The sequence below is a fragment of the Fusarium sambucinum genome, chromosome IV (assembly GCF_050947815.1).
Source record: "Fusarium sambucinum isolate potato_lamoka chromosome IV, whole genome shotgun sequence".
Lineage (NCBI taxonomy): Eukaryota > Fungi > Ascomycota > Sordariomycetes > Hypocreales > Nectriaceae > Fusarium > Fusarium sambucinum.
The window spans coordinates 2,723,851-2,751,558 of NC_139291.1; the positions used below are offsets into that span (position 1 = coordinate 2,723,851).

Sequence of the window (27,708 nt, forward strand, 5' to 3'; positions counted from 1 at the left end):
CTGGAGGTAAAACACTGCCGGGGTTGGATTCGAACCTCGAATGTAAGCCAAGACAGCAACAAAAGGTTCTCAAACCTGTTTGCCTGATTTTACCCAATACCAATGCCAGAACCCTTTCAAGGATCACTGAGGATCAATGCAGTGCTCATGCGTCTCCGTGCTTGAGGCGGCTTCTGCCTCTGTCTCTGTCTCTCCGCCCCATGACCAAACCCCGGCGATGATGTGCATAACGCAATGGATGTCATGCTTCCCTTGCCTGGCTTACACCGAGTGTGTTGGCCCAATCCAGGTACGGAACTCTAATACTATTCACCAATCGCAATCATGACTTATACTCACCCCTTGATGTTGGCTATTCTTATCTCATTGTCGGAATGTCTGATGTCCTGTCTGGTCGAATATTGGTGCTCTATTTCTGCAAGAGACTAGGTCATGAGAATGCTAGGCAATGCATACTTCGTAAAAAGTTTGATACGATGGTCGTCAAGGGACTTGGCTGCGTACAAGACGCGTCAAGGATCTTAATAGACTGTCCGGAAACCTGCGTGCTACCAAGTCAAAGCATTGTGGTGAGAGATGCACGGCCGCATCCTCATGCAATCTTTTCTTGGATACCTAATCATAGAAACAGCTCTTTGTCGCCAATGAGTTCGCTCGATCGTGTTTGTCTACTCTGCATCATCCATTCATATCGGAGTCCTTCACTGCGACGTTTCATCAGCGAAAGTATCTGGTTCATTGAAATCTCCAAAGATGAGTGGTTCATGTTGCTGTTGCCTTTTCGATCGTTCATCGGCAAGGAGCCGTGAACTATGGATAGCTGCGCACCCAGTTTCATCAAGGAAACTGGGAGGGTAACACATCCAACTTCTTTCCCGCCACCCAGGGCGGATAACCTCTAGAACTAGGTTATGATTGCCATGCCTCCCACGATACCGTCATTGAGATTTCAAGAGGGTAAAGTACTATCCTTATGATGACGATAACTCTTTGTCCACATTGGTCCACCATCTATCAACTCTATGAAGCATATTTTTGACTGGCGAAAGTCCGTGGAGCATTATGAGGGCGCCTATCGCTCATACAAGACTCTAGAACTGGTCCCCAGTCTATCGCGACAGCATCCTGGTTGAGGGAAAAGCATCGTGGTATCGTGAAAAGCGCAGTGCTTAGGCTTTGCTTGCCAACCGAGTTGTGAGAGTCCCCCTGGTTCGCGATCTATTGGTTACCAAGTGAGCTTTGATTTGTACTTTCAACTCTCTCGTGTCTCACAACGACAAAGGCCTTTTGAAATGGATCTGGGCTTTTGGGCAATGTTCAAAATGTGGAAGGTTTCCCCATCGCGGGCCAAAGGAAGCGTCCGCGGGAGGAACACTGCAGAAGGTCCAGTATCTGGCCAAGGCCTTCTTTCTGCAACATATGCCTGCTTCCAAGCTAGCTTGGGTGGCTTGGTTTGACAAGATGCTTGATTCGGAAAACAGAAGCGAACAAATTTGGCTAATTCGTCACTTTGAACCCCGATTTGAAGTAGCCACACCGATAGAGCAACCTTGGAAGTAGCTGAAGGTGGTTGAATAGTGTTCCATCACATAATATACCCTGGTATGGTGGACGAATTGTCGATCGTTAGCAAATGCTGTCATGGCGTGTCTTTGCAGCAGTAATCCAAATGACTTTGCCAAGGAGTCTAGGGTTTTAAGAAACACCCCCGGTTTGCATACGAACAGACCAGGTAAAAGCATCATGGGCCGGGTCTGGATTCGACTTGGGCTGGTAAAGATACTCGCATTGCAAGACGCAGGCATTTCTTGCTCGTGTCAGATTTGTTATGTTGTCCCAACAAGATCATTCGAACTGGTTTCAGAGAAGCAATCATAACAACGAGCCAGTAGTTTATGATCTCTGCATAGATCCTGTATAGACTCAGCTACAAGCATCCTGTGTGGCCGCTTCGTGTCCTGCTTCCTTATTGGAATCAAGAGTGACAGGAGGTATAGGGTGATCATTGACATCCATCTGCTTTTTTCCTTGTGAGACACTTGACCTGATTAGGAGTAGAACAAATCCGTTGCAGGCGGATATTTCGAGGTGAGAACTTTTGTTAGTTGTGACGAGCTAAATCTTGCTCTTGACTCTGCATCTGCATCCGAGAAGCATGGTGAAACACGAAAATGACCCCAGGCGGTCTTCTTCGCAAACGGTATCCTATAAGTTGGATTCCCAGGCAGTGGACAGAATCTTGCCAGCGTCTATGTCATAAAATTGGCGTTCACTTACGTGACGAGAGTGCTCAACCCTGCTATTTGCTCCTTTGCCGAGGTACTCACAAATCTAATCTAAATATAGGCAAATTCCGTGCCCAGTTTAGATGGACAGGCCTTAATACATGTTGCAAAAACGCTGCTAGGCTGGTAAGGCGGTTCAACGAGTAGCCAACTGGCAGCGTAGCAATTCGAGGAGAATGATAGTCTGAGTTAGTGCTTGTATTTGCACTAAACTGATAACGAGAGACCGTATCCATGTTGAGTTCTGACCAAACCATTCTGTAACATGTTCAAAGCTTTATTATACAATTTTTGTTTCTTTTTCAGAAGTTTGAAATAAAAACAACCCGAATTTCTCCCTGGGGACTGCGGAAAGGAACTAGTTCATTATATGAGGCGTTAGGACATCATTTAAGAAGGTAGGAACTAGGTAGGTAGTTAAGGTTAGTAATTGAGAAGTTTTGGTGGAAGGTGCGATGGGTCAAACATGCAGGGATGACCGCCAACGAGCCACTAACAGTTAGTAGGTGGAAGGCGACAAAACGGGGCCGCTGAATGGCGGAGTATCAGGGTACCGTCCGTCTTGGCCAATGGCATTACAAGGCCATGGCTATCGGGGATAAACCAGACCGACTCCAGATAGGGATGGCGCCCCGTGCGTGACAACTTCGCTTCCATGTCAGTCAACTCAATCCTCGGCCTCTGCTGGAAGCCAACCACAGCTTCCGCCCAGGCCTACTTAGCCCATGCATTCGAAATGGATCTTCCTCCTGAACAATCCGGGAGATTAGGCGTTGCGCGCCTGTCGCTGTTTCCCATCCATCTAGAGTGCGGCCAAGCCGCGATCTTGTCACGGCCTTTTGCCGTCTGATCCAAGCTTTGACTTGAGTAGCGAACGTTTCATCCGCCGTGGCCGTTGCAGCTTTGTTCAAGATCAAGAGCACTCACTATACTGTACGCACGAACGATAGCCTTAGGATCGGGTTGCCCAGAGGACTGGGACCTGGCTGGGCCTGATGCACGCAAGCCCTTCAGCCTTTGCTGATTTGCTAGTCTTCAGCTTGTATCCCACTGAATTGTAGGCACCCTTGGCATCCCAAGACAGTCATGTCCAGCGTCCTCATTCTGAATATTCAAAACTCCAGATGCAGGAGTCCATGTCGTTTCTGTATTGGCAGCTGCAGCCTGGAAATATATGCGGTCTCTGTCCTTCAGTGCAACACTCTCTTGGGGGCCCAGTGCGACACTGAATTGCTTTTTCAACTGCATAGCATCGATTAGCCACCAGCACTGGTGCTGTACCGTTAATCTCTTCGCCATTGAGTCCTCTTGAGGGACTCACATGAAAGTTCTTCTTGGACTTTGTATCACTACCTCGCTGCAGTATGATCGTGCCATCTTCAGCCTCAATCAACAAAATGGATAGCAAAGGGAAATTTTGATCGACTCCAGAGTCTGGAAACAGCCAAATGTCACATCACACAAAGATCTAGCTGGAATCACGCCGAACGGCCCAAAATCCTTATCCTCAACTGGTGCAAACACATACGTCTGATAACAGGAGTAGCATTCTCAACGGCCGTAGTTCCACCACCCCTTCTGGCTACAACAATACACTGCGGGCCATAGCCGTTGGCATGAAAAACACTCTCAATGGACGGCCCGATCCGACCCAAGGTCAACCCCTCATCTTCGTTTGCCATGTATCCGTTTATTCGTACCGCCGGTCTGATTCTCTTGGCCAACCACGCTCCGGGAGGTAGAGCAATGACATGTTGCTCTCTAAATCAGCCCCCTTGATGCCACAAGCATCAAGCATGCCCCTAGACACCCATATTGATAGGAAGCGCGATAATGCCGACTTGACCTTGACACGAGTACTGTAGCCTGTATCGGTCCTTGCACGTTGCTAGGCGGGAACCGACCGATATCGTCATTAAATGGCCCTGGTGACATTTTGCGGACACAAAAGCCCGCAATCCGCGAGCCCGCGAGCCGACGACCTCTGCCGCGTCGCCTTCTACACAGATTCATCAGTTCTTGGATCATGATATGGGTATGCGCCGCCCCCTTCTCCTCACTTCGGGTATGGAAAGCTCTCATTGGCTCGTTGATAACCTGCGCATTCACCAACGCCCCCTCGGAACTTCTGGCCATGAAATCGATGGGCCTTTATTTTGACCCGCTCCACATGAGCTTTCGGCATTGCCCTGGTCATCGCATCTAGTCTGCCGCCAATAAACAGTTGGCTGACGGCTCCATAGATTTCGGTCTCCTGCTGTTCAGGACGTGTTATGCCGCATCCGCGGTGCGTGGAGATGAAACCTCTCTTCGGCCTCACGTGTTGTTGTGTAAGGATAACTAGACCCGTCAGGGCCTGAAACATAGCCTGGGCATATGACAGGGGTCCGTCGATCATTCTTCGCCTTACAGGTACTCCAGGAAAGTACAACATGTCGAGCATTAGTACGTCAAGGCCCAGGCTGCCAGGGTTGAAAGCCACCCGGCCATCGAAGCCTGTGTATGGGGGGCTGACAGAAGCGAAAGCTTGAACGATTGAGGGTGCCGTGCCAATTGTGGTTGGTCGTTGCCTTGGTCACTTGGCGATTATGCTTCTATGCCTCACCGCGCTTGGATGTAAGTAAAAATTCCCGAACACACCTAGGCCAAGCTGTCGATCACTGCGCCAACACCTTTCGGCAGTGGACAGAGCGGTTCTCGCCGTTTCTTTTTCCATGTCAGACCTGGGTGGGGTTTTCTTTTGACGCATTTCGACTTCGTATCAGAGACAAGACTGTTCAGAAGTCAGGCACATTTCGATCCAAGTGGCTGGCTTTTGTCACTCCACTGCACAAACCTAGTCTAGTCTGCAGTGTTCCGTCTCTGGCGTCTTTCTTTCGTCAAAGCAAGGCTTTCCCAATCAACGCCTGTGTTTGTGGCGTATCGTAGAAGCATTGACGGACGGGTGCTTGCATGCTCATGCACTCGTACTGGCGTCTGGAGTGGATAATACTGGTCTTCAGGCTCAGGGCAGCGTCCAAGGCCATAGCATACTTGAAGCACAAAGACTACAGATGCCACTTTGTTATTTTCTGAGGCTGATCTCTGCGTCCACCAGTCAAGGCGCAATGGCCCAACAGCTAAGTATACAATGAATTGAAAATTATCAATCGAGACTAGCCTCGGCGTATGCATCTTGTTTCCGATGGCCAGTCTCTGCTGCCGTCTTGCGGCCCGTGAGCTAAACCGGGAATACGGCCAAGAAGGGCTCTTTGGAGCTTTGCTTGGTTCAGATGGCGAGAATTATGAAGAAATTGCAGCATAGCCCTGCACTTTTACGCGGGTTCCTGCTTTCAATTGTTACCGTGAGCTCCGCTGGTGTTGAGGCTCTCCACAAGAGCTCAGCACTGATGGTTGTTGGGCCACGCGATACACCGCCCATAATGGAAGCAATTTCAACTATACATGAGATATCCAGAAGCCTACCTTGACAATAACGTTGGGGCTTCTGGGCTTCCCATAATTTGCAGGTCTACGTCCCGTTGTCTCAGACTCTGCACGACCTCAAATCCCTTTTCATTCGAAGTGCCTGCCCTCCGCCGGTGACCCCGTGTCTGCTGTTATTCCTTCGAAGCTTTCGGCAGACCTTCTGATTAGGACCTAGTTCCTTACCTTCCTACTTCGCTCTCAATTTTGTACGACATGTTCTAATAACCATCCCCTGAAGGCTCTGACTCTGACCTCCTCAGTCCATTCCTGTACGATCCCAAGTCAGCCACCACTACTTGAAATCGAAGCGTGGGTATATAGACAGCCAGATCCTGCACTCGCGCGGTTGTGTCTTGCCTGGAGCTAATATCCCTCTGGTAGCTTGCGCTTTCAACACTGCACTTCCTGTTTGTGACACCATATTCGTTGATCAATACCATCATATCCGACCCGAGCCCGACGAGAGCAACTCATGAACATCCTATTTGTTGAAGGATAAACAGAAACACGATACCTCTCATTCAAGTTAATGAGTAAAGCAAGGGTAAGACACGGCTATTGTTTTCGAGTTCAGCACCGCTGCCCGCTCTGTCGTTACCGAATCCATGTACACGCTCGAAGGAACAGCATCAAAACATTGCCATGCGATTAAACCCTTCAATCACCTCTTGTACAAACCCTACAAGCTCGAGGGTATCTTGGCATTTGTGGCATCGTCCTGCCGTCGATAAAGACACATGCCATGAGTGGCTTCAACAAGAATGGACTACTATTTCGGAGTCCATGGGAGGAGAGTGCTGCCAAAATCTTACTAGAATTGATTCGAATGTATGCAATGGGTTTACAGCTCATATCTTGACAACGGCCACTAGATCTTCGAGTCAGTTTGAGCATCTGCTAAGTCCGAAGAATCTTGAGCTTTCTTATTCCCATTTGGCATTCCTGGTCACTCCATGAGTATGAAAAGAAAGAAACATGAAGCTGACGCAGTCATAGAGTCAGGTTCGAGTAGAAAACGAGAAAGGGGGTGCCGCCGCTTTCACGAGTGATTGACGATTGTTACGTTGAGAAAGCTTTCCTCTCAAAGCTCCAGGTAAGTTTCTCAAGATTCGTCGACGCTCTGGTACGCGACTCATGGTAGCCGATTTTCATCAAAGTGTCGAAGTCCAAGTCGCCAGTCTATTGCATGATCCGCTCGACAAACCGACCAAAGGGGTGTCCGCTTGATGGTTAACGCCAAGCCATCGATTGAACGTGCGTATGAGTTCTCAAATCCCGAAGGTAAGATACTCTTCAGTATAATTTCCCAATAGCCTTCATTTGGATCATATGTTATGTATGAAAGATTGGGCGTACAGAGCTCCAAGTTGCCAGCACTTTGCTTCCTCATGGTACGTATCAGAGTTTCGTTGGTCTTCATATTCATCGCCTCTCATCTCATCCATTTCTGGCATATCGGGTAAATTGGCTACTTCTGCCGTCTTCGTGATACGCGGTACAAGGCCGCAGGCCTGTTCTGCAACTGGCCTTTAATGTATTTTGACTTGAGGCGTTTGGTGTAGACCGGTCTACGGTAGACAAGCACCTCTTTGAGCATTGCCCAAGTCAAAACAAGTCACCAAAGGACCCAGACAAGTGTCTTTCACCGGCATGAAATGAGCAGTGTCATTCGGAATGCATTGTCATGCTCTGCCGTGCTCTACATCTCATGCTTCGTGTTTGGTGCACCAGGGCAAGCAGGCCGACGATCTTGTCCATAGCAAGAGCTCTGTCTGAATTCCCGAGTTCCACCAGGTATGATTGCAAAGGCTGTGGTCAGGGCGAACCATTCTCATATAAAAAATGAGAAAATTGAACAAACAATACACAGGGCTGTGGGCAAGAAACAGAGAATCACATAATAGCAAATGGCCTTGACTAACACAAACTCAAGGATCCCGTCGAACACACGAGTTTGTAACAAATCTCCGGTTATTTACTCGACGCTAGAATTATGTTATGATCGAGCCAAGCATTGAACGGCCCCCATAAAAACCATCGAGGCTGATTAGAACTTGACATCAGTGTTGCAATCAAGAGCTAATGCAATGTTTGTCGGATAGGAATACGAATCTTCGACGCCCACCATGGGCTACATGGATATGGCGACGCACACCGGAGAGATGAGGTTAGTCGTTTATTTTCGTTAACTCTCCATTGCTTTCGTTATCGCGTGCTCGTATCAGTCATTGCTGGATGACTTTCGATCATATTTGCAGAATGGCCATATATTCATGCATCTTGTAATCTATTGCTATAATCCTTTACTGTGCGAAAATTGTTGATCCCCTCTTTTTTCAGTTATTCGTTTTTATAGTGGTGTTCTTTTCTTTTGTTCTTTTGTTTTGTTATTTTCCCTTCAAGATAATGAGTGGTTTGGGTTATTCGCGAGTTGCGAGCTAGGAAATGGGTCTGTTGTCATCAGTCCAACCAAACCAAACTACTTTTACTATATACTACCCATGTCGATGACGGCAATGGCCGAGTACCAGTTCCCCATTCACTTACTACCTTGACCTACCTTTGAGAGTGCATTTTTACTACACGTCGCAATTGCCGTTTCCCACGCATCACTTCAGCTGTGATTATGGCTGGCCTCAGTCTTAGTGGCGCCTTTAACAAGTCGTAATAGACAACTCGGGCGTTGGCAATTTACTATCTCTCACTACCCTTGGCCACCGCTACCGAACCACCCCTGTCGTTTATTTTCTTTTTCACTATCCATGTCTTGTACCGCCACCTGCAGTTCATTTAGCTTTGATCATCTCTGTCTCTTTTCTCTAGCATCCTGGCCAGATTTGTGAAACTATGGAATAAGGACGGATTTTACACGCGATCGATCCCCTTCCCTTATTTGCTGCTTGAGCTTTTCGTGCTCGCTTCAAGTTCATTTTGCTTTTCTTCTTCTTTTTTTTTCGAGTGAACTTCAGAATATTGCAGGGTCTCATCACGATCTGGTTAGGATTATTAGCAGCGAGTGCAGCCTTGTTGTCAACGATTTTGTTGTCACACATTCCAATCCCCGTCGTTTAATCATTACGCAACATCCTCACCCAGCTCCCCTCTCTGAGCTTTTCAACTGTGCTCCCCATTACTGGCCAAGGAGACAACACCTGCGACGTTTATTCGTCTCTCCGAAATTCCCAAGTCGGTCAGTGACGGTATTCGTCTCACAGGTTCTCGGTGCTTGCTTGCCGGCAGCCCGTTATTTCGGATCCCTCTCGGTGGCTTGGTCAAATCGCAATGGATAACTAGGTATTCTGGCTGTCTTTGTTCGACACAGACACCCGGGTGTGGCTTTCGCTACCTTACTCGGATCCTAGTGCCTAGTATCCTTTCCCTCCCCATCCAACCCGCTCACTGGCTGCTCTATTATTACCTTGTTCGCGATTCTGCTTACTGCTACTCCCTACCTGCTCTTTCCGTCCTTTCACACGCCCACTCATTATACTGCACTGCGCTGCACTGCACTGCATCTATTACCTGCCTCTACATCCCACATCCACTGCACGCCGCCCCGTGTCAACGCTCAGTGCCGGCCGGTATCAGTCAGTGTTAGTGCCAGTGCCGTAAGCTGCTGCATAGGCTGTCCTCGCAGCCTCTCGAAACTGCTCGGCAGGCTTTGTGGCACATTAACGGCCGACGGTATTACCTGACGTGCGCCTCAAGCTGTGACACGGGGAACACTGTATTTCCAGGACATGGCAATACAGCATCTTTGTGGCCGCCTTTTTTGCCGTTGTCGCTACCACTTCCAACTGCCAGTGCCGTGCAGTTGCTGTTGCCTACCTATTCACTCAAAATTATCTCTTTCTCCTTCTTCTGCTGTTTCTACTCTCTGGTCAGCCTGAGGCCGTTTTGCTGATGAGGCGCCAGATACCCACAAGAGACCAATACTTCTCTGACGATAGAGCCCTCCCAGCCCTCGTCGCTCTTAAACCTGTTCCATCCGCCAGTTCTCAGCTCCACCGCACAGTACCCCCAGGACGGAAGTGCCTTTTTCCAGTCTCAACCTACTGGTCATCACCATCTGTATCCGGGTATAGACGTCCGCTCTCGCCTGGGCTCCAAGTAAGTCGTCTTTCACTTTATCGTTTTTCAGCTCTGCAACCTCTATTTGCTCCCCGTCACCTTCAACATTTTAAGGTGGGGATCACGTTGCAATCACATACTTACCTTTATCCTTGACTATTACCCAATCTTCGTCTGCCATACTTCCTTTCAACACAGCACCTTTGGGCTGTGTTTGATATGACATTCACGAGCAAAAAGCTCTTCCCAGTTGTGCAAAGCAGAAACTGACTGCCAACGATAGCACGACGTCCACGACGGGGATGGCACATCCCTATCCCCCTTCACATCGCACCCCAGGCCTTCCGCACCCTGGTCCCCAGATTAGTGCTCGAGAGCAGTACACCTCTGCAACGCCGGGGTTTAGGAGGCCTTCCGAGCATTCAGTGAGATCACCTTCTTTTGCCACGCAACCAAGAGGAAGACACCCTCTATCACCAACTACAAGTCCAAACACAGCTTTCTCGGCTCCAAGCATGGGCTCGAGCGGGTACGGCAACAGACCTACGGGGAACCATATCCCCCCCCTGCACGGTGTTCATATGATGGGAAGTCTCCAATACAACGATGGTGCAGGAACTCCTGTCAAGGTCGAAGTCAACGGGACAATTGACAAGGGTTTCTTCCTTTCAGAGAACGAATGGACATGCTACCGAAGGAACTACTTTTCGTGCATTTGCTCCTATTCATTGAGCCCTCACATACCTAGCGTCTCCATCCAGTATACCGCGACTGGTTCAACACAACCAGTTCAGGTGTACGGGTTCGCCATGTCCATCTCAGCCGTCGTCTCTGATAACGAGTCACACAACATTGAGCTGGTCCAGCACACACCAAAGAGAGACAAGGGACCCATAATGAAGCCCGAAAAGGTACGACTGGGCAGCAAGCCCCGCGAAGCTAGTCACCACCACCACATGGGCATGTTTACAGACTCAGTCGTATCCAACCGTCCTGTTTACCCCGACAATTTCAGCAACCAACCCGGCGGCCAGCAACTGCCTACAGAGCATACGTTCGAGCGAATTCAATTCAAGCAAGCCACACAGAACAATGGGAAACGAAGGGCTGCTCAACAGTACTACCAACTGGTCGTCGAACTATGGGGCGATGTTGGGACCCAAGGTGGTGGCGACCAGTTCGTCAAGATAGCCACACGCAAATCTGCAAAAATGATTGTCCGGGGGCGGTCGCCAGGACACTATCAGAACGACAGGCGGGGAAGCCAAAGCAGTGGTCCTGGTGGATCTTCGGGCAACCTGGGAGGATACACTGTCGGCGGCATGGCTGACTTCAACACTTCCATGATGGGTGGACCAAGCTACGCAACTGGTGGGTTCGATGCCCGTAACAGCCTCTACAGCGTTCGTCACCACGACATACCGCCCGAATCGATGATTCCCCAAGAGGATTCCAAGGCGATTGGTACGACTCGAGAATATCAGTATTATCCAGGGCCTATGTACGAAGGGCAAAACGACAGGATTGACTTGTTCAACCCTCGAACTGATCGGGATAATGTCGTACCGCATATGGCTACGGGTATGATGGTGAGCAGCAAGATCAAGCCGGATTATGACGGCGCTGCCCTCCCCAGTATCTTCCATCCACCAGCGCAAATGAATGATCGCCCGCCAGGACCCTTCGAAGGCAAATCCACATCGAGCGGCTACTATCCAATCCCCTCTTCGGGAATCAACATGACCATGACATAGTCAGTGCTGTCATACATCGTTCTTGGAGACTGTTAGGTCGTGTCCGGAAATTTTTAGCGAACGAGTGAGCACGAGACGAAACGCTACAGATCGTATCAAGGCGTTGGGGAATTAGCATCGGTCAAGCCTGTGGGCACTACAGAAAAAGAGATAAACGAATAAAAGAGGCGACATTGCGTCAATACTATCGGCAAAGGTGCGAAAAGAGGCATATGGCATTAGCATTGTTAGTACGGGGTTCGGATTATGGTTTTCTCAAATCTTTCGTTCGTTAGATGAGGGGGCGGGCATTCCACCGAGGAAATAGCTTCAGGGCATGGCAAGGTGGGCAGAAAAGGAGAAAAAGAGCGAAGCATAACGACGTGTACGACTTGGAGCTAGGAACCTGACGTTTGATATGTTGAGGACAAGCAAAAACAACAAGGCGAGAATGTACGAGACAGAAGATCAGCGGCAGCGGCAACAAAACTGAGGTGAGAGACGAAAAGCCAAAGGCCGTGAGCTCGTTTGGGGGTTCAGTATTTGTTTGTTTTCTTGCTGAAGAAGGATACCCGGGGTCGCGTGCATTTCTTTCTTTCTTTCTTTCTTTCTTTTTTTTACTTTTACTTTTACTTCTACTTCTTGTGGTCCATTTTCTCATGGGCTTGACTTTTGTATTGAATGCAGTTGTCTTCATCGTCTCCTGTCTCTTGTTGTCCTGTCCTGATTGAAGTCCAGCCGCCTCCCAGCAGGCTGTGGGCGTATCATATTTGATGAAGAGACAACGAGGCAAGACTATGTATCGCCTGGCCCAAGGCATTTATCCTGGTCAGGCAATTACCTATGTAACTTAATGGATGGTAAATGGCGTTAGGGACGCTAGCAGAGATGGGGGTAATAGGATTAAGGGATTTGCATATGCAGTTGAATGAAAGATTACCATCGATTGGCCCCGAAAATGACAGGCAGTATCATACATGCTCTAACTCGCGGCTGATTGAAAGCCGGCTTACTAGATAAGAATAGACGCGAGACTAGACTAGGGTACCCATTGTACAGTACGACACAACCCAAGACGAATCCGCATGCAGGGTCTTGAGCTTAGGTAGAGATGGGTAGATTAGCACGTGTCTCGGAACTTTGATCCGTGACTAGACTGGACGCGCTGAGCTAGTCAGGGTTCTACTTTCGTTTTTGTCTTGAAGAAGTGACTCGACTTGTTGGATTTTCCTTGAGCCGACTGCGACAAAAGGAATGAGACCATGTTGAGGGTGTGTACTTGAACCTGGTATTGAGTGGATGGTTCGCAACCATGTCTCTTTTTAGCGACAACAGTCAAGAGACTCAACCAAGCCTCAAAATGAATAGGAGGGATTCAGTTGCCTTGTTTTGATAGCCAACGACATGCTTGGTTTTGACACTGAAGGAGTGTAGGATACGGTAGTGCCCGATACCCTTGTCATGTCTTTCCTTACTGGGTCAAGCCAACCTTGCTCCCTACACCACACACATCTCAATCTTATTCAAAGGTACGATGCATGCATGTGCTTGAATGTGAGAGAAGCAAAAGTACATTGCATCACAGCATTGTTCAGCAGCGAGTAAAGCTCACCTGGTCTAGGCCTCTGGATTGGGCTAAAGCTGAGGGCTGGGGGCTAGGCTTTTGGGTTAGATTAAGGTTATCCCAAGGACGCTAAACACGTTTTACGAACGGGAAGGGGACGGACCGCTACGGTACGAGGCTCTAAGTACCTTTGACGTTGTAATCTAAGTTAATTTGGTTAGTATTGAACTTGACCAGAGTTGGCTAACTGCTCAACTGATGGAAATAAACATGGACTAAACACGACATGTCGGGGACAGAGCGGGTGTAAGCAAGCGGTTCATTAAACCAGCATTTTTAAGATTTGATGGCAGCCATAGAAAGCATGTAAAATGATGGAATGGCATTGATTAAAATGGAAATGATCAACAATAGCGAAAAAGCATGTTGGTGTAGAGATGCAATGTATGCACAAGGATCAGCGTTGCCTATTGAGAGCGAAAGAGAGAGAGAGTAGATACTATGTATTTCTTTTTTCCCTTTCTCTTTTGGCTTGGCCTATACAGAGTAGAGTGGGGTCAACTCGGAAAATTATCTAATTGCCTAGTTACAGCCAAGACAAGAACAAAAGAGTGACATGCAATGTCGCAGGTACAGTACAGGCGAGCTAAAGTGAGTCTTTGGTATGGATTACAAGAGGGCGGATGCATGTCCAGGTACAATGTTGAAGAGCTGTTGGTTCAGGCTCGCTGGATGAAAATCAAACCACGTATGTGCTACACACAGTACAAGGTATGTATGTATGTGTACGTGCGCGCCAGACAAGGGTAGGTAATAAGAGAATGCTACTTTGGATTGACGAGGTCTTATTACCGAAAGCCTATCTTTTTTTTAGTCTTCAATTTGTATCGTGTGCACCAGATACTAAGTGAAGCTAATCTCGCATTCGGTGTGAGAAGCCAGAGGTCTAGGTACGAAAGCAGAAGACGATGGAAGATCGATCAAGCCCCAGGTTTCATTGCTACGTCACTCAACAGGTGACAGGTGCAGATGCGGGAGGGAGGGAGGATCGATAGCCTTTTAAGTTTTGTTGGGTTCGAAACGATAGCCTACTGCAATGTTAGTGCAGTGCATCATCAACAACACCATCACCAAGACAGGAGACCTCACTACCACTTCAGCTTTCGTATTCACTTGTTTCCTTTTCTTTTCTTTTTTATTTCTTTTCTCTTCTCACACATACACATATAAGCATGGTACTTTCCCTACAAGGCAATCTACCCCCCACCTCCATGTCGCCGAGTACCCGGTCGATGCATCCACCGAGAGCGGACAATTTCTGCAAGCCTCCATCTCCCCGTGTCACACAGCATAATACGTATACGTGTGTGTGTGGCGCGGGCAACCATCAGAGGCCGAAGAGACGAGGGCGCGAGTTCCTTTGAGTCCCATGTTGCGTCTAGATTCATTCCATTGTTCTCGCCTTTTTCCCGCTATCTTTCGGCCTCGGCCTCGCGCTTAACCAAGACTCGTCTCTGATTCACTACTTAAGCGAGAATCAAATACGTGGGAGAACTTCGACCAAACAGAGATAGAGAGAGAGAGAGAGCCATGCAACATTCTTTCAACCCTTCTTGGTTAACACGTAGGCTTGGCAGTGATACACACACCCATACGTGCATGTCGACAAAAAAGAAAAGAGACGGGAAGAAAAAACAAACCATGCGAGTCAGAACAAGGAACATGCAGAGGAGAACTGTCCGTCAGTCAGCGCCAAGAAATGTTGCCCGACCCTGGATTTGAGGCTCATGCAGGCGACTTCACCGGTGAAGGACTGGTCACATCCCTGCTTGTCTCACTCTTGAGATGGCCCCACTCATGAGGCCTTCCTCGGACGCCGGTTGAGGGACAAGAAATGCTACCAGCCACAGTCCCCCAGTGCAACACATTGCTGCTGCAGTATGGGGTCGAAAAGAGGATAAAGGCATGGCTGGGGCTGGGGTCGTGTGACAGATAGGCAGGCTAGGCGATTCTGATATGTGACAGAACAGCGTAAGACGGACAGTGAAAGTCAGAACGGTCAGAGTACCTAAGTGAGAAAACAACATGATATGATTCAGGCAAAAGTTGAATATGGTTTGAAATGTTAACATGATGGACCACATCTATCGATTGGCCTTTTCTTCAGCCTGCGCCATTTTTATTTGTCTCTCCTCCTAGATACATTTATGCAACTCGACATTCAACTTGATATTCTACTCACACTAACCAACATTATACTCTCCAGATAGCATCGGCCATCTTTGCGACCATACCCATCTCGGCCGTATCATGTACCCTCACTACGTCCGCACCGCCCTGCACCGCCGCCGCAACTGTCGCCGCCGTTCCCCATGTCCGCTGCGCCGGCTCCGTGACCCCCGTGATCTTCCCGACAAAGGTCTTGCGACTCGAACCCACCAGCCACGGAAGACCTTCCAGCCCGGGCCAGTACCGTAGCTCCTCAAGCCTCCGCAAGATCTCAAGGTTCTGCTCTCCCGTCTTGGCAAAGCCGATACCCGGATCCAGAATCATCCGCCACCGCCGGATGCCCGCTTCCTCTGCCGCTGTTACGCGGGAGAGAAGCTCGGATGCTAGGGTAGGGATCAGACCTTCAGGATACGAGGTCAATTTTGTCATGGTCTGCGGTGTGCCGCGCATGTGCATCAGACAAATCGTCTTTTGAAGGCGGGCCACAGTAGAGAGCATGTCCGGGTCGAGCATACCAGCGGATACGTCGTTAATAATATCTGCGCCGTTGGCGATAGCTTGCTCTGCGACGGACGCACGATACGTGTCGATGCTGATAGCCACCTCACGAGCTTCTGGAATCGAGCGGATGAGCTCAACAGCGGGCACAACGCGAGATGCTTCCTCCTCAGCCGAAACCTCTAGCCGGCCAGGAGCAGTAGACTGGCCGCCAATGTCGATAATAGATGTTCCGTTCTTGACCATGCTCACGATGGTCTGTGCGAGATTATCCCGATCATGACGGCCTCCGTCTGAAAATGAGTCCGGAGTTAAGTTGAGAATCCCCATGACATGAGTTTTCCTTTTACTAGCTAGAGGCGTCAAAGAGCCTGCCTTTTCAGAAAGCCGTGTCATAGAAGAGAGGGGCTCGCCCAGGGGCAACTCATTTAGATTATCCTGGATGAGCTTCCATGGTTTTCTCGGATCCAGTGATTTGGCTGGTACAAGTCTGCAAAACTTCGTTAGAAAACCTTGTCCGCATTAATCCGTCATTGTGACACATACTCGGCCAAGGGTCTTAGAACGAATTCCCGCTCCAGTATCCCGATATGGGGAACTTTGAGACGCTCATGGTCGACTGTCTCGTCACCATAGAGAAGAATATCCAGGTCGATGTTACGCGGGCCCTTGTCGATAACCTTTTTACGTCCCATATCGTTCTCAATGGCTTGGAGTTGATCCAGTAGAGCTATAGGCTCCAGTTCTGTCTCAACCTACATGATCGGTCAGCAATTAAGGCGACGAGTATTTTTTGATATACATACCTCACATGCACCGTTGACAAAGCGATCTTGGTCGGTAACATACATAGGTTCCGTCTCCCAAAGACGACTGGTCCTCTTGACTTTGATTCCGCGACGATCCATCTCGTTGCACGCACGTTCAATCTCGGCAACGCGATCTCCCATATTACTCCCCAACGCAATATACGCAGTCCTCTTGCGCGGCCCACTGCTCCCACAACCACCACCATTGGCGCACGCACAGCCACAAGCGTTACGTCTTAGTCTAGGCACGGTGTTTCGCGCAGGTGAGCGTGGGCGCACAGCTGCGATGAGAGATGGTTTGAGAGGCCGCGTTGGCGTCAGTGAGTATCGCGATACAGTGGCGAAAGCCCGCGAGAAACTAGGGGAAACATTATGGGGTTTGCTTCTGAGGCTTCGAGCAAGCGTCGGCGATGGAAGGAAGGATTGTCTCATGATGATGTTTCGCTGCTGCTACATCTCGACCCTGAGTTTAGTGTTGAGTGAGTTCGGAAATATTGGAGTGAAACTGCGAAAATTTGCGTTATCAGCACGTCGGGTGTGTATATAGTGGCCTTAACGGTCTTGCTTAGAAGCGAAAGCTTGAAGGAAGTATCGGCCAAGTCTTGCACATGTCGAGTATGGCGATGATTGAGAGGACTCTGACTAATCTTCCATAGGGTCCTTAATCGGGTTGTTGAAGGTTCCCACTGAATGTTTTGAGATGTGCTTCTTCCATTTGCATGTGGTCGACAATCTTGTCACGAGACTTTTTAGTCTTGCTGACTACACCTTGCCTAGTACGGAGCACATGTCAAAACATGTTGGACAGAACAAGTTACCAAGAGTTCAATTTCTATCAAGTGAAGAGACTTACGATAGCAAGACAAGACTCACAATTTCATCAGATAAATAGACAAGCTTTTCATCTCGACGGAACTAACAGTTCAACCGGCTGCAGACTTGTAAAAGTGTTAACAAGCAGGCATCTTTTTGTCCCGAGGCACCTTCCCCGGATTCAACAAGACACTATCCCTAATGCGGCACAGTTCCAACTTCCCCCTCTCCACAATGACCTTTCTCGTCTCAGGAAGGAAGGACTGACTCCAGACCTCGGCATCGTTGCGACAAACATTATTCCTGCAGAGCCCCCTCAAAACTTATTCTCAGCTGATCCCTTTTTATACCCCAGATTTCTCTTTTCGAGCGCCTGTCTCTCGTTCTTCATCAATCAACACTGCTTCCATCTCTACGCGCAGCCACCTTCATTCTGTCGCGACACGATAGCTTCATACAAACGTACAAATAAACAGACAGACACCATGGCTTCACCACGTACGTCATCAACATGATCTTCGGACTCCCATCAATTGCTAACATGTGTCGCTCACAGAGAAGCTCCGAACTCCCATCACCGATCTTTTCAAGATCAAACACCCCGTCCTCCTCGCAGGCATGAACGTCGCTGCTGGTCCCAAGCTTGCCGCCGCCGTCTCCAACGCTGGTGGTCTCGGTGTCATTGGTGGTGTCGGCTATACCCCTGACATGTTGCGCGAGCAAATCGCCGAGCTCAAGAGCTTCCTCGACGACAAGAACGCTCCCTTTGGTGTCGACCTGCTTCTTCCCCAGGTTGGCGGTAGCGCTCGCAAGACCAAGTAAGTCACATGTCTTCCTCTCCCTTGGTCGTAATCGCATAAAGATCTCATCGATGACTGACGCTAATGTACGGTTAACAGCTACGATTACACCAAGGGTAAACTCAACGAGCTAGTCGATATCATCATCGAGGAGGGCGCAAAGCTCTTTGTCTCTGCCGTCGGTGTACCTCCCAAGGCTGTTGTCGATAAGCTTCACGCCAATGGTATCGTCTACATGAACATGATCGGTCACGTCAAGCACGTCCAGAAGTGCCTTGACCTCGGTGTGGATATCATCTGCGCCCAGGGTGGTGAGGGTGGTGGCCACACCGGTGATATTCCCACGACTGTCCTCATCCCCGCTGTTGTGGATATCTGCAAGAAGCACAAGTCCCCTCTCACCGGCGGTCCTGTCCAGGTTATTGCTGCTGGTGGTATCCACAACGGTCAGCTCCTTGCCGCCTCCCTTATGATGGGCGCTGGTGCTGTCTGGGTAGGAACCCGCTTCATTCTTACCGATGAGGCTGGTGCCCCCAAGGCCCACAAGGAAGCCGTTCGCACATCTGGACATGATGATAACATTCGTACCATCATCTGGACAGGCCGTCCTATGCGTGTCCGCAACAACGACTACATCAACGACTGGGAGACCAACCGCCAGGCAGAGATCAAGGAGCTCGTCTCCAAGGGTGTCATTCCCTACGAGGCCGATCTTGATAAGCTCGCCGAAAGCACCAGCGAGAGCGAAAACGATGACGATGAGGACATCCTTGACAAGTACCGACCTTACCTCATGGGCAAGTGCGCTGCCGTCGTTAACGAGCAGAAGCCTGCCAAGGCTGTCGTTGATGAGTTTGTGGACGACGCCGTTGCTTGGTTGCAAAAGGGCAACAAGATGATTGCCAAGCTGTAAAACAGCCATGCCATTTACATATAAGATACCTTGTTATTTAGTCATTATTTTGTAATCTATACGTAGATTAGGAGCCGGTTAACACTGAAATTTTGCATATAAAATTCTTTTCATAACACATCCGCTTTCACTCTCGCTGCATATCAGTGTTGCTTTGGTTATTAAATGTCTTGGTTAGCTAGAGATCTGGATCTCCTAAATGTGTGTTTCAGCTACCTAATCTTGATACCCCTGCCAAAGTACAGACATGGTGGATACACGAGGTATCTGAAGAAGTAAGCCATCTTATGCCGCCTGTCTATACCTTCTACATAATACCTCAATTTACAGGAACGTTCCATCGATAAGACAGGTATTCCTAAATCTATCTAGGCATACCATACCAACCAGCCTTCGACATGACAGAGTTTCTTTGCACAGCATGCTCTCGATTTGCCGATGATTTTGGCGAGTTTGAACAAAAAGGCTGAAGATCTTTTCTCGACATCGCACCTAGTTTCCACTCGTTGGCGAAACTAACACAGAGTGGGTGTTCGTTTTGCCAATTGTCTGCCAATCTTTCTGTTATGGTGAAACCGTATCTTATGAGAGTGATACACTTCCCATTCGAGTCGAAGCATTGGCGGGCCATGGTCTGGGCCAAGATAGCTACAGTGACTGCGACAGTATCTTCATGGATGATGAGGAAGATGACGGGCTTCCATTTCGCGACCAATATCCAAGGCAGCTGTATCTTAAAATTAACTATTGACGACAAAGGAGAAGGCCGTTCGCATCATTTGCCTCTAGTAATTGGCGAGGGCTCAGAAAAGTCGACAAATTTATCAAAATCACACGCAGATGAGCCTATTATCAATCTCTGCTCGAGCTCAGGTGTTTATACTACAGTTGCCTTGGCTAAATGCTGGATACTTGAATGTTACAGCTTTCATACCAAATGCAACGATTGTCCATACACCAAACAGTAGCCAAAGGTCCTACCCACGAGGATTATAGACGTTGGATCAATCAGCAGAGGAAATCCACCACGGCTATATGTTCCCAATCCGCTCGACAATGAGGATGCGGAGTATGCTGCTTTGAGTTACGCCTGGGGTTCCAATCCCACCTTTGCGACAACTACAGCATCCAACATTGACGAAATGACACAATGTCTGCCATGGGACAAGCTCGCAAAGATTATACAATAAGCTATTATGTTCACCCGGAAGCCGGGAATTAGATATCTAAGGGTCGATGCTTTGTGTATACTGCAAAGTGAAGGTCATGACGATGCATTTCATAAAGCAGATTGGTCTTATGAGGCCGGTCGATTCGGCCAATATTACGAGAACCCTAGATTAACTATTGCAGCAACGGGAGCCGTCTCTTCTGACAAGGGACTATTCCTCCTACGGCCTGCTCTGCATGTCAATCCGAAGCCAGTTATCTTTCTACAAAGGAATTTTTGGGGCGGGATCAGAGACATCACCATCCGGCCATTGTCCCCGATATGGTATCGTGAAATACACCACTCACCTCTTTTTCAAGAGAATGGACATTTCAAGAAAGAGCCCTTTCTAAGAGGATCTTGCACTTGGAGATGAACTGCATCCTGTGAGAATGCCACGAGTGTCGGGCGATCGAAACCGCGCTACGTTGTTGGAGTCTGTAACTTCCAATGATATAACCAAAGACTTTGTCTATGCGTTTAGAGATCTGCAAAGCCTGACGGGGGGGGTTGTGAAGTTGTGGTACTAATTTGCCGGGCGTCATTCAATGGACATATTCACCTTTGCCTCGGATAGATTACCGGCCTTGTCCGGAATTGCTGCAAGAGTTCAGGACTGCTTCCAGCAAAAGTACATTGCAGGCTTATAGGCGTCCAATATAACTCAGGGTTGGCTTGGGCAGTTCCCGGGGTACCCAATCACAAATCTCCAAGTTTGACTGATCTATCTATGGGCGTTGAATGGAAGACCATGCCCTCAGAGCTCAACATTCCTTCGTGGAGTTGGGCGTCTAGTAATAGACTGATACATATGTTCTTCCACTCCGATGAGTGGAATTCGACGATTAAAATCAAAAGCTGGACGGTAGAAACGAAAGGTGCAGAAACTTCTAGGCAAGTTATTCACGGGACGCTACGTTTAAAAGGTCTGTTCCACACGATAGATGTGGTTAATCTCAGTCCGCCATTTAGTAGAGCACACTTCGATCGATATGGATTCGTATATGAGGAAGAACTCGCAAAGCACTTCAGCAATAGGCTCTTTCCTTGTATTCTTCTTGGAACAGAAAGTAGGTTTTGGTGGAAAACCCATGCTACAATTCTTCTAGCAGGTGCACTCATACTTCAACCAACTGGTCAAGGTGTTGATTCGACAGAATAGTACAGACGTATTGGATTTCTCAGAGCCCCTTTAGGGAACACTGGTCTGAAGTTACCGAAACCAGGACCATTGATCTTGTATAATAAGCAATTCAAAGAATCAACACTTCCATCCCGTAAACAGCATGAGTGTAATGGGACCTTAGACAAGCTCTGTATACGAACAAAGTCTGGTCTCATCACGTATAGAGTTCCATCCTTTGTATTCATCACAAGTCGTACCAGTGCATCATAGTGAAGCTATCCAATCTGTAGGGTAGAGTTGCGTAAACGAGAGGCCTTTGAGGATCTTCAATACCTAGACTGGAAGCTGAGGTACTGAGAAATCGGTTTGTTGCCGCCAGGTTCTTTCTTTTCTTTGGCTTGATGTACTGTAAATTGTCAATGGTTCATATTCAGTTTTGAATCTAACGGTGGATTTGTTCAAACAACATTCACGGAATGTCCAGGGTAAGAAAGATTCATCCTTAAAGACAATAAAGGATACCAGCATGAGAAACTCTTCTATTTCCGTATGAGATATATAATGAGTAGACAAATGATTATCTTTTATATCGTAAACTAGGAAAACATCAAATCTATTTCATACTAGGGTAACCAAAGCAGTCAACTTTGACTTTGACATCGCATGTACGCCAGCTCCAAAAAGCATCCCGACCCCAGATTCATGCAAAACGCATTGTCCCAATGCGCCGCGCCATATGTTCTACTCGATAACTGGTGATGATCGAGGCAGCGCATGCATCTTCTGGTTCACCGCAACTGCTGCTTTTTCTCCGACAGAACCTCTTTCAAACTTCAAGCTCCATCATGCTCCCATATATTCATCGCGTCCAACGACAGCACCGCTTAGTTTCCAAGGTATGAGCGGATGGCTCCCTGGAGTCGAGTTGACACCTCGCCAGCCATTTGTGTGAGGTTCTCAAGATCGTCACCAGCGGTGATACCAAATTTGCGCACAAAATCCTTGGCTGCGGACTCGAGGTCGCCGTACTCCTCCTCGGGCTCGTCCTCTGGTCGTCCGAAGTAGGCGTTTGAAGAAATAGCGGTTGCGCCCTCGAAACCTTGGAGTCGGGTCTTGGCCTCGGATTGTTGGCTGGGGTCGAAAGCACCCTTGCCGAAGAACTCGTCGGAAGAAATGCCCTTCTGGGTGCCAAACTTTTCACGGGCATATCGCTCAGAGTCATCTGTTATTCAGTCAGTACTAGGTCCTAAAGCGATTGAGCACTCATGCTTAACTTACCAACATCTTGAGCCCTGACGGGGCCAACGGAACCAAAACCTCCAGCGTTCCTCTTGGGGGCAGAAGAAGCGGCGGCCTTGGGACCACCAATTTGTCCAAAACCCAGACGGTTCATACCCATACCCAGTCGCTCAACCTCGGCATCTGACTTCTGTCGTGTGTGCGACGAGGCGCTTCCACGACTAGGGCTAACAGGAGTGGGAGAGATAATGGCAGCAGCCGATCCGGAGTTCTTGGTGGCAGGGTCCTCCTCAGCATCGGGATCGTAGCCAAGCTTGGCAATGCGATCCGCCTCCTCCTTGGCCTTCCTCTCAGCCTCATCAAAATCAATGACATCGGCGGTGACCTTCTTTGCGCCGAGCTTGGTGGTCTTTTTGGCACCAAGAACGTTAGCCTTTCGGGGGCCAGTGGAAGCGGGCGTCTTGCGAAGAGCGGCGGATGTAGTGATTCGGCTTGCAGCAGGCTTGTTCTCGCCAGTGGAGGTTCGGGAAAGGGGTGAAGCTGTACGGGCGATATCCTTGCCGTTGCCAGAGTTCAAGAAGGGAGAAGGCGTGCGGCCGACAACAGGAGGGGTTCCGGTGCGAGAGATGGGTGGTGTAGGTCTCTTGATAGCAGGCTTGTCCCAGGAAGAGAAGAAATCGTCGTCGGGCTCGCCGGCAGGGGTAGCGGAGCCATTGTCAACAGCGTCGGTGATTACAACTTCAGTGGGATATCTTGACACATGTCAGCTTTGGTAAGGGACATTTGTTGCGGCGCAGAAACATACTCTTGAGCATCTCGCGCAGCACGGCGCTTGAGCTCATCCTTGTACTTTGTCGCAGCGTTGGATTGGTACTTGGTCTTGGGGTCTTTGCTGTTCAGCGCCGCGGTGCCACCATTCTGCTGGAAGAACTTGGTAGCAGACTCATTGCCGCCAACCTTCATCACTCGCAGCTGGTCCCATTGCCACTCTATCCCAAATCGTTAGTTCAAGGCGATCTGGGTGAAAATGGAAGGGTGTTGGGGTTTACGTACGGTCGAGGTTCGTTGATCGCACAAAAGAGATATGGACACCAAGGTTTCGGTGGTTGGATGAGCAGTCAAGGCAGAGGTAGATGCCGAAGGGAACAGAGGTCCATGTAGGGTTCTTTTGGCCGCAGTCGAAGCAGATCTAATGGTGAGAGGGCAAAAGTCAATTTGTTGCCACTATTAGCGCGACTAGGTAGGACCAGCGCATACCTTGTTCGCAGGCTTAGTCTTCAACTTCTCAAAGATCTTGAGCGACTGCTGCTTTGTCGCAAGGGAGCTCATATTGACTATTGGGCCGTGATCGGGTGAAGCTGGAGAGGTAACACAAAGAGGAAAGTGATGAACGAGGTTCGATGTTTTATATATGTCCTGAATTGTCTGCGACGTGTCAAAGACAGGAAAGAATTGGTATTGGTCAGGTTCGAGAAAGGGAACAATGGTCGGGTATCCTAAGACTCAGGATCAGAATTAAGGAGAACTGTTGTTCAAGGGCAGTTGTCGATAAGGTGGCATATCGACAAGCACTAGTCCCCATTTGGTCACCCCACCTCGAATTCTGCCCTGGGCGGTGGAGCCGCAACTGCCCATCTAGCTTGAGCTTCCTCATGATGAGCTTCCAACCTTCAAGTTAACAAATTATTGTTGCATCATCAGATTGGGGCATTTGTACTGGTTAGTACAATGGCTATTGTTGAATCGCCAGGATGAATCCGACGACAAATCTCCTTGTGACCCGATCTACGGCCTTCCGAGGCGTCCCCACGACACTACGGCCGTTTCTCGCTTCGCGATACTATGCGACCCAGCAAGGTTTAGGAGCTACAGTCCAGGGACCTAAACGACGAGCAGTAACACCTTTCAATGATAACGGACATGTACCATGGAAACAACTCTCAGTGGCGGAAAAGGCTGCCCGAGCGACGCAACAGAGCTTCAATTTTGGCATGATCCTTGCTGGTCTTGTTCTCACTGTAAGCACCGGCGCATCGCAATTGTGACAAATGAGCGTCTAATCTTTCCTAGGGTGGTGTGGGATACTTTCTCTGGACCGATGTCTTCTCCCCCGATAGCAAGATCTCCAACTTCAACCGAGCAGTCGACAAGATCAGAAGCGATCCTCGTATCATCGATGCCATGGGCGATTCCAAGAAAATTACAGCGCATGGAGACGAGACATTCAACAAGTGGAGGAGGGCGAGACCTGTTGCGTATGTGTATGACATACCCTGGTCCATGCCCATATGCTGACTTTCTTAGTTCCTCGGAAACAACAGATGCGCGCGGAGACCAACATATAATGATGCATTTCTATGTACGTCCGTCGATGACTCTGAACGTACTCGTGACTAATAACCTCAGGTTGATGGACCCAAGAATAACGGAATTGCACGACTTCACATGGTCAAGTACCGCGGACACAGCGACTTTGAGTATAAGTATCTGTTTGTCGACGTCAAGGGTCATGAGAGGATCTATCTCGAACATGAAGACACATCAGCCAAGAGTGGCAAGAAATTCAGCATGTTCGGAGTGAAATGGTAAAGGCCTTTTACGGCTTGCAAAACCCTGGCTCCCCTCAGGGTATCAGAACAATTGGCCGCTATTGGCACAAGAGACGAAATTATTAGGCAGCTTGTGCTATTTTGCTCAGACTTCTTAGGTTGTTGATTTTTGTACCCTGAGACTCGGAGGCCAGCTTTTCTGCTACCCACTAGGTTCTTTTCGTCATCGATCAACTCAACGTTGCTCTGGTTTGTATGATACCAAGAGCCTATTGTATTATAACCTGGTAGTCAGATTCGGGCTGAAAACCACGTGTATTTATAAACTTGTTTTAACTCTTGAGCGTTGACTACACTCTGCGTTGCGGCAACTGATGAAAAAATCGTGTCTTGTTTACCCTTTTATCTCTTAATATCCTGCTTTTACACATCACGCCGTTAAGTTATTGGGGGTGAAATGAAATGAAAGGTTGTGACTATATGTCAACATTTGTATACTAAGCTGCATTCTATGCGCACCAAAACTTCTTTCTCGCTGCTATGTTCACTGAAATGGCTTATAACTAGAACATGTTGCATTGTGATTTGTACAAGTAATGAAGCTACATACTGCTCACTTCTCTCCATTGAGAGCGTTCGCTGAGGATGCCTCAGGGTAGCAAGATACTTAATCAGGTTCAACGTCAGCGACGACCAGACTAGGCAGTCTTTCACAGGTATCTGAGACTTGGCTCGTACCCTTATTCTCTTCGTCCGGAATATCGATATTAAGCTCTCTTCTGTCCCACGATGCGAAGATGGCTTCGGTTCATTGCGACGACTTCTTTCTCACACCCAATTATATCCGACTTTGTATACTACCAGAGACTTCACTGTCTCTAAAATCCCATGGCATGGCAAGTCCGAGTAGAACACTTTTCTCCGATTAAACAATTGAGAACAGGCAGAGGTTCCTTGAGGTTGTGAATAATAAGCGAGAGCCCTCGTGTGAAAAATACAAACAATAGTCTTCTCATCTTCAATCAAGTCTCACTGCTCTCGTTGAAAAATCATACAAGCATTTCGCAGCATATAGCTCCTGATCACTTTGATCGATTTCTATGTACCACGGCCAGATCCTTACCTATGCGTGTGCAAGTGTTGCTGTCTTTCATTTCGTTTTCTTGACCCATTCGACTACCATATCCTCGAGGCATGAGATGATGATTCTGTCACCGTAGTCTACTAGAGTTTTAACGGGCTTAATTGATGTCCTTGAATGAGGACTTATATGACTTGTATTAGTGCAACGGGCAAGGGTGATGATCGCGTGCGCAGCGCTTCTCAAACCTTGATGTTCAGGCATCGAACCAGTGATACATATCCGGATGTCATACAACTCATTCATCTGGCGAGTTTGAAGCTTTTCAATTCATCGGCATTCCATTTCTCACAATCCGAGCTCTCGCGACGCACCTACGTATAAGTTCATCTAAGTCGACCGGGACACAAAATCTATGAGGCTGAAACTATCATACTTCCCATGAATCAACACTGTATGCCTCCAGGGTGATATAGAGTAAGTATTAGGCACGTTGAAGATAGATTCCGTCTATAAACTCGAGTCAGAGACTGGTTGTTGTCTCGGACGGATGAAGGCACAGCCGTGTCCAGAGTTACTTTGGGCTCGAGGGCTAACGGGCACGCATGTATGCCCTCCATCTTGTCTAAGTATCATAATAATGCAATCTTTCTCAACATACGCTCCTTTACCGCACATTCCTTCTTGAATAAGTAAAGGAAGAATGTAAGATTCGTCACCCTGGGTTCTATTTTTCGCATACGAAAGGCGAGAACAATAATTCTCACTTGCCATTGATAGATGATAACGGCATAGGCCCAGGTGATTAGAGACTGTGCCTATGCTACGTCGAGAGTTAGTTAGAGGTCGATTCATTCGAATTTTTGAGTCCAAGTACATTCATTTGTGAAGTGGTTGAGTCTCTTGTATTGAGTATGCACAGGAACCATGTCTTGAAGCATACATCCCACACGTGAAAGCCAGAACATGAGGAACATATAGTTGCCCTTGTTGCAATGTATGCTGTCTACTTGTGGAAAGACAGTTGTATGAGCCTGTTATGACCAAACGCACCGCCATCCTTGCTGTTATTTGCTTGAACCACTCAGTAGGGCAAGTCAAACTCGAATTGATCAGACATGAAGTTCCCTCCTGTCAAATAAGTCTACTTGGCATTTCCAATGCGAAGCTCATGTATACCGAGAATTCGTGTCCCCATCGTCGTCTACTAAATGAGATCATGTAGGAATTGGTCAGAAAGACACCACCACAATACCGTCTGCACGTTTGGTCGCATTTCACGAATGTTTTTATCCATGGTAACCGCTTCACATCTTAACA

General features: G+C 48.4%; 5 protein-coding genes across 5 annotated transcripts; 3 read left to right on the forward strand and 2 right to left on the reverse strand.

Annotated features, from left to right (window-relative positions):
• Positions 1-7,879: 7,879 nt before the first annotated feature.
• FSST1_000926 (NDT80/PhoG-like DNA-binding family protein) lies at positions 7,880-11,578 on the forward strand (the record flags this gene model as incomplete). The annotated part of the gene is made up of 3 exons (XM_083235891.1): positions 7,880-7,920; positions 9,669-9,863; positions 10,108-11,578. 3 exons carry the CDS (start codon positions 7,880-7,882, stop codon positions 11,576-11,578), a joined length of 1,707 nt encoding a protein of 568 aa, XP_083091108.1.
• Positions 11,579-15,374: 3,796 nt separating this feature from the next.
• On the reverse strand, positions 15,375-17,089 carry FSST1_000927 (folic acid synthesis protein; the record flags this gene model as incomplete). The annotated part of the gene is made up of 3 exons (XM_083235902.1): positions 15,375-16,338; positions 16,395-16,603; positions 16,655-17,089. The coding sequence occupies 3 exons, from the start codon at positions 17,087-17,089 to the stop codon at positions 15,375-15,377; spliced, it is 1,608 nt and encodes a 535-aa protein (XP_083091109.1).
• An 866-nt stretch (positions 17,090-17,955) lies between these two features.
• On the forward strand, positions 17,956-19,183 carry FSST1_000928 (2-nitropropane dioxygenase; the record flags this gene model as incomplete). Its single annotated transcript, XM_083235913.1, has 3 exons — positions 17,956-17,968; positions 18,027-18,288; positions 18,370-19,183. The coding sequence occupies 3 exons, from the start codon at positions 17,956-17,958 to the stop codon at positions 19,181-19,183; spliced, it is 1,089 nt and encodes a 362-aa protein (XP_083091110.1).
• A 3,220-nt stretch (positions 19,184-22,403) lies between these two features.
• On the reverse strand, positions 22,404-24,087 carry FSST1_000929 (ADP-ribosylation factor GTPase-activating protein; the record flags this gene model as incomplete). The annotated part of the gene is made up of 5 exons (XM_083235924.1): positions 22,404-22,741; positions 22,798-23,510; positions 23,564-23,747; positions 23,812-23,947; positions 24,016-24,087. 5 exons carry the CDS (start codon positions 24,085-24,087, stop codon positions 22,404-22,406), a joined length of 1,443 nt encoding a protein of 480 aa, XP_083091111.1.
• Positions 24,088-24,509: 422 nt separating this feature from the next.
• Positions 24,510-25,347, forward strand: FSST1_000930 (protein tim21; the record flags this gene model as incomplete). The annotated part of the gene is made up of 4 exons (XM_083235935.1): positions 24,510-24,776; positions 24,829-25,013; positions 25,063-25,117; positions 25,165-25,347. The coding sequence occupies 4 exons, from the start codon at positions 24,510-24,512 to the stop codon at positions 25,345-25,347; spliced, it is 690 nt and encodes a 229-aa protein (XP_083091112.1).
• Positions 25,348-27,708: the final 2,361 nt, after the last annotated feature.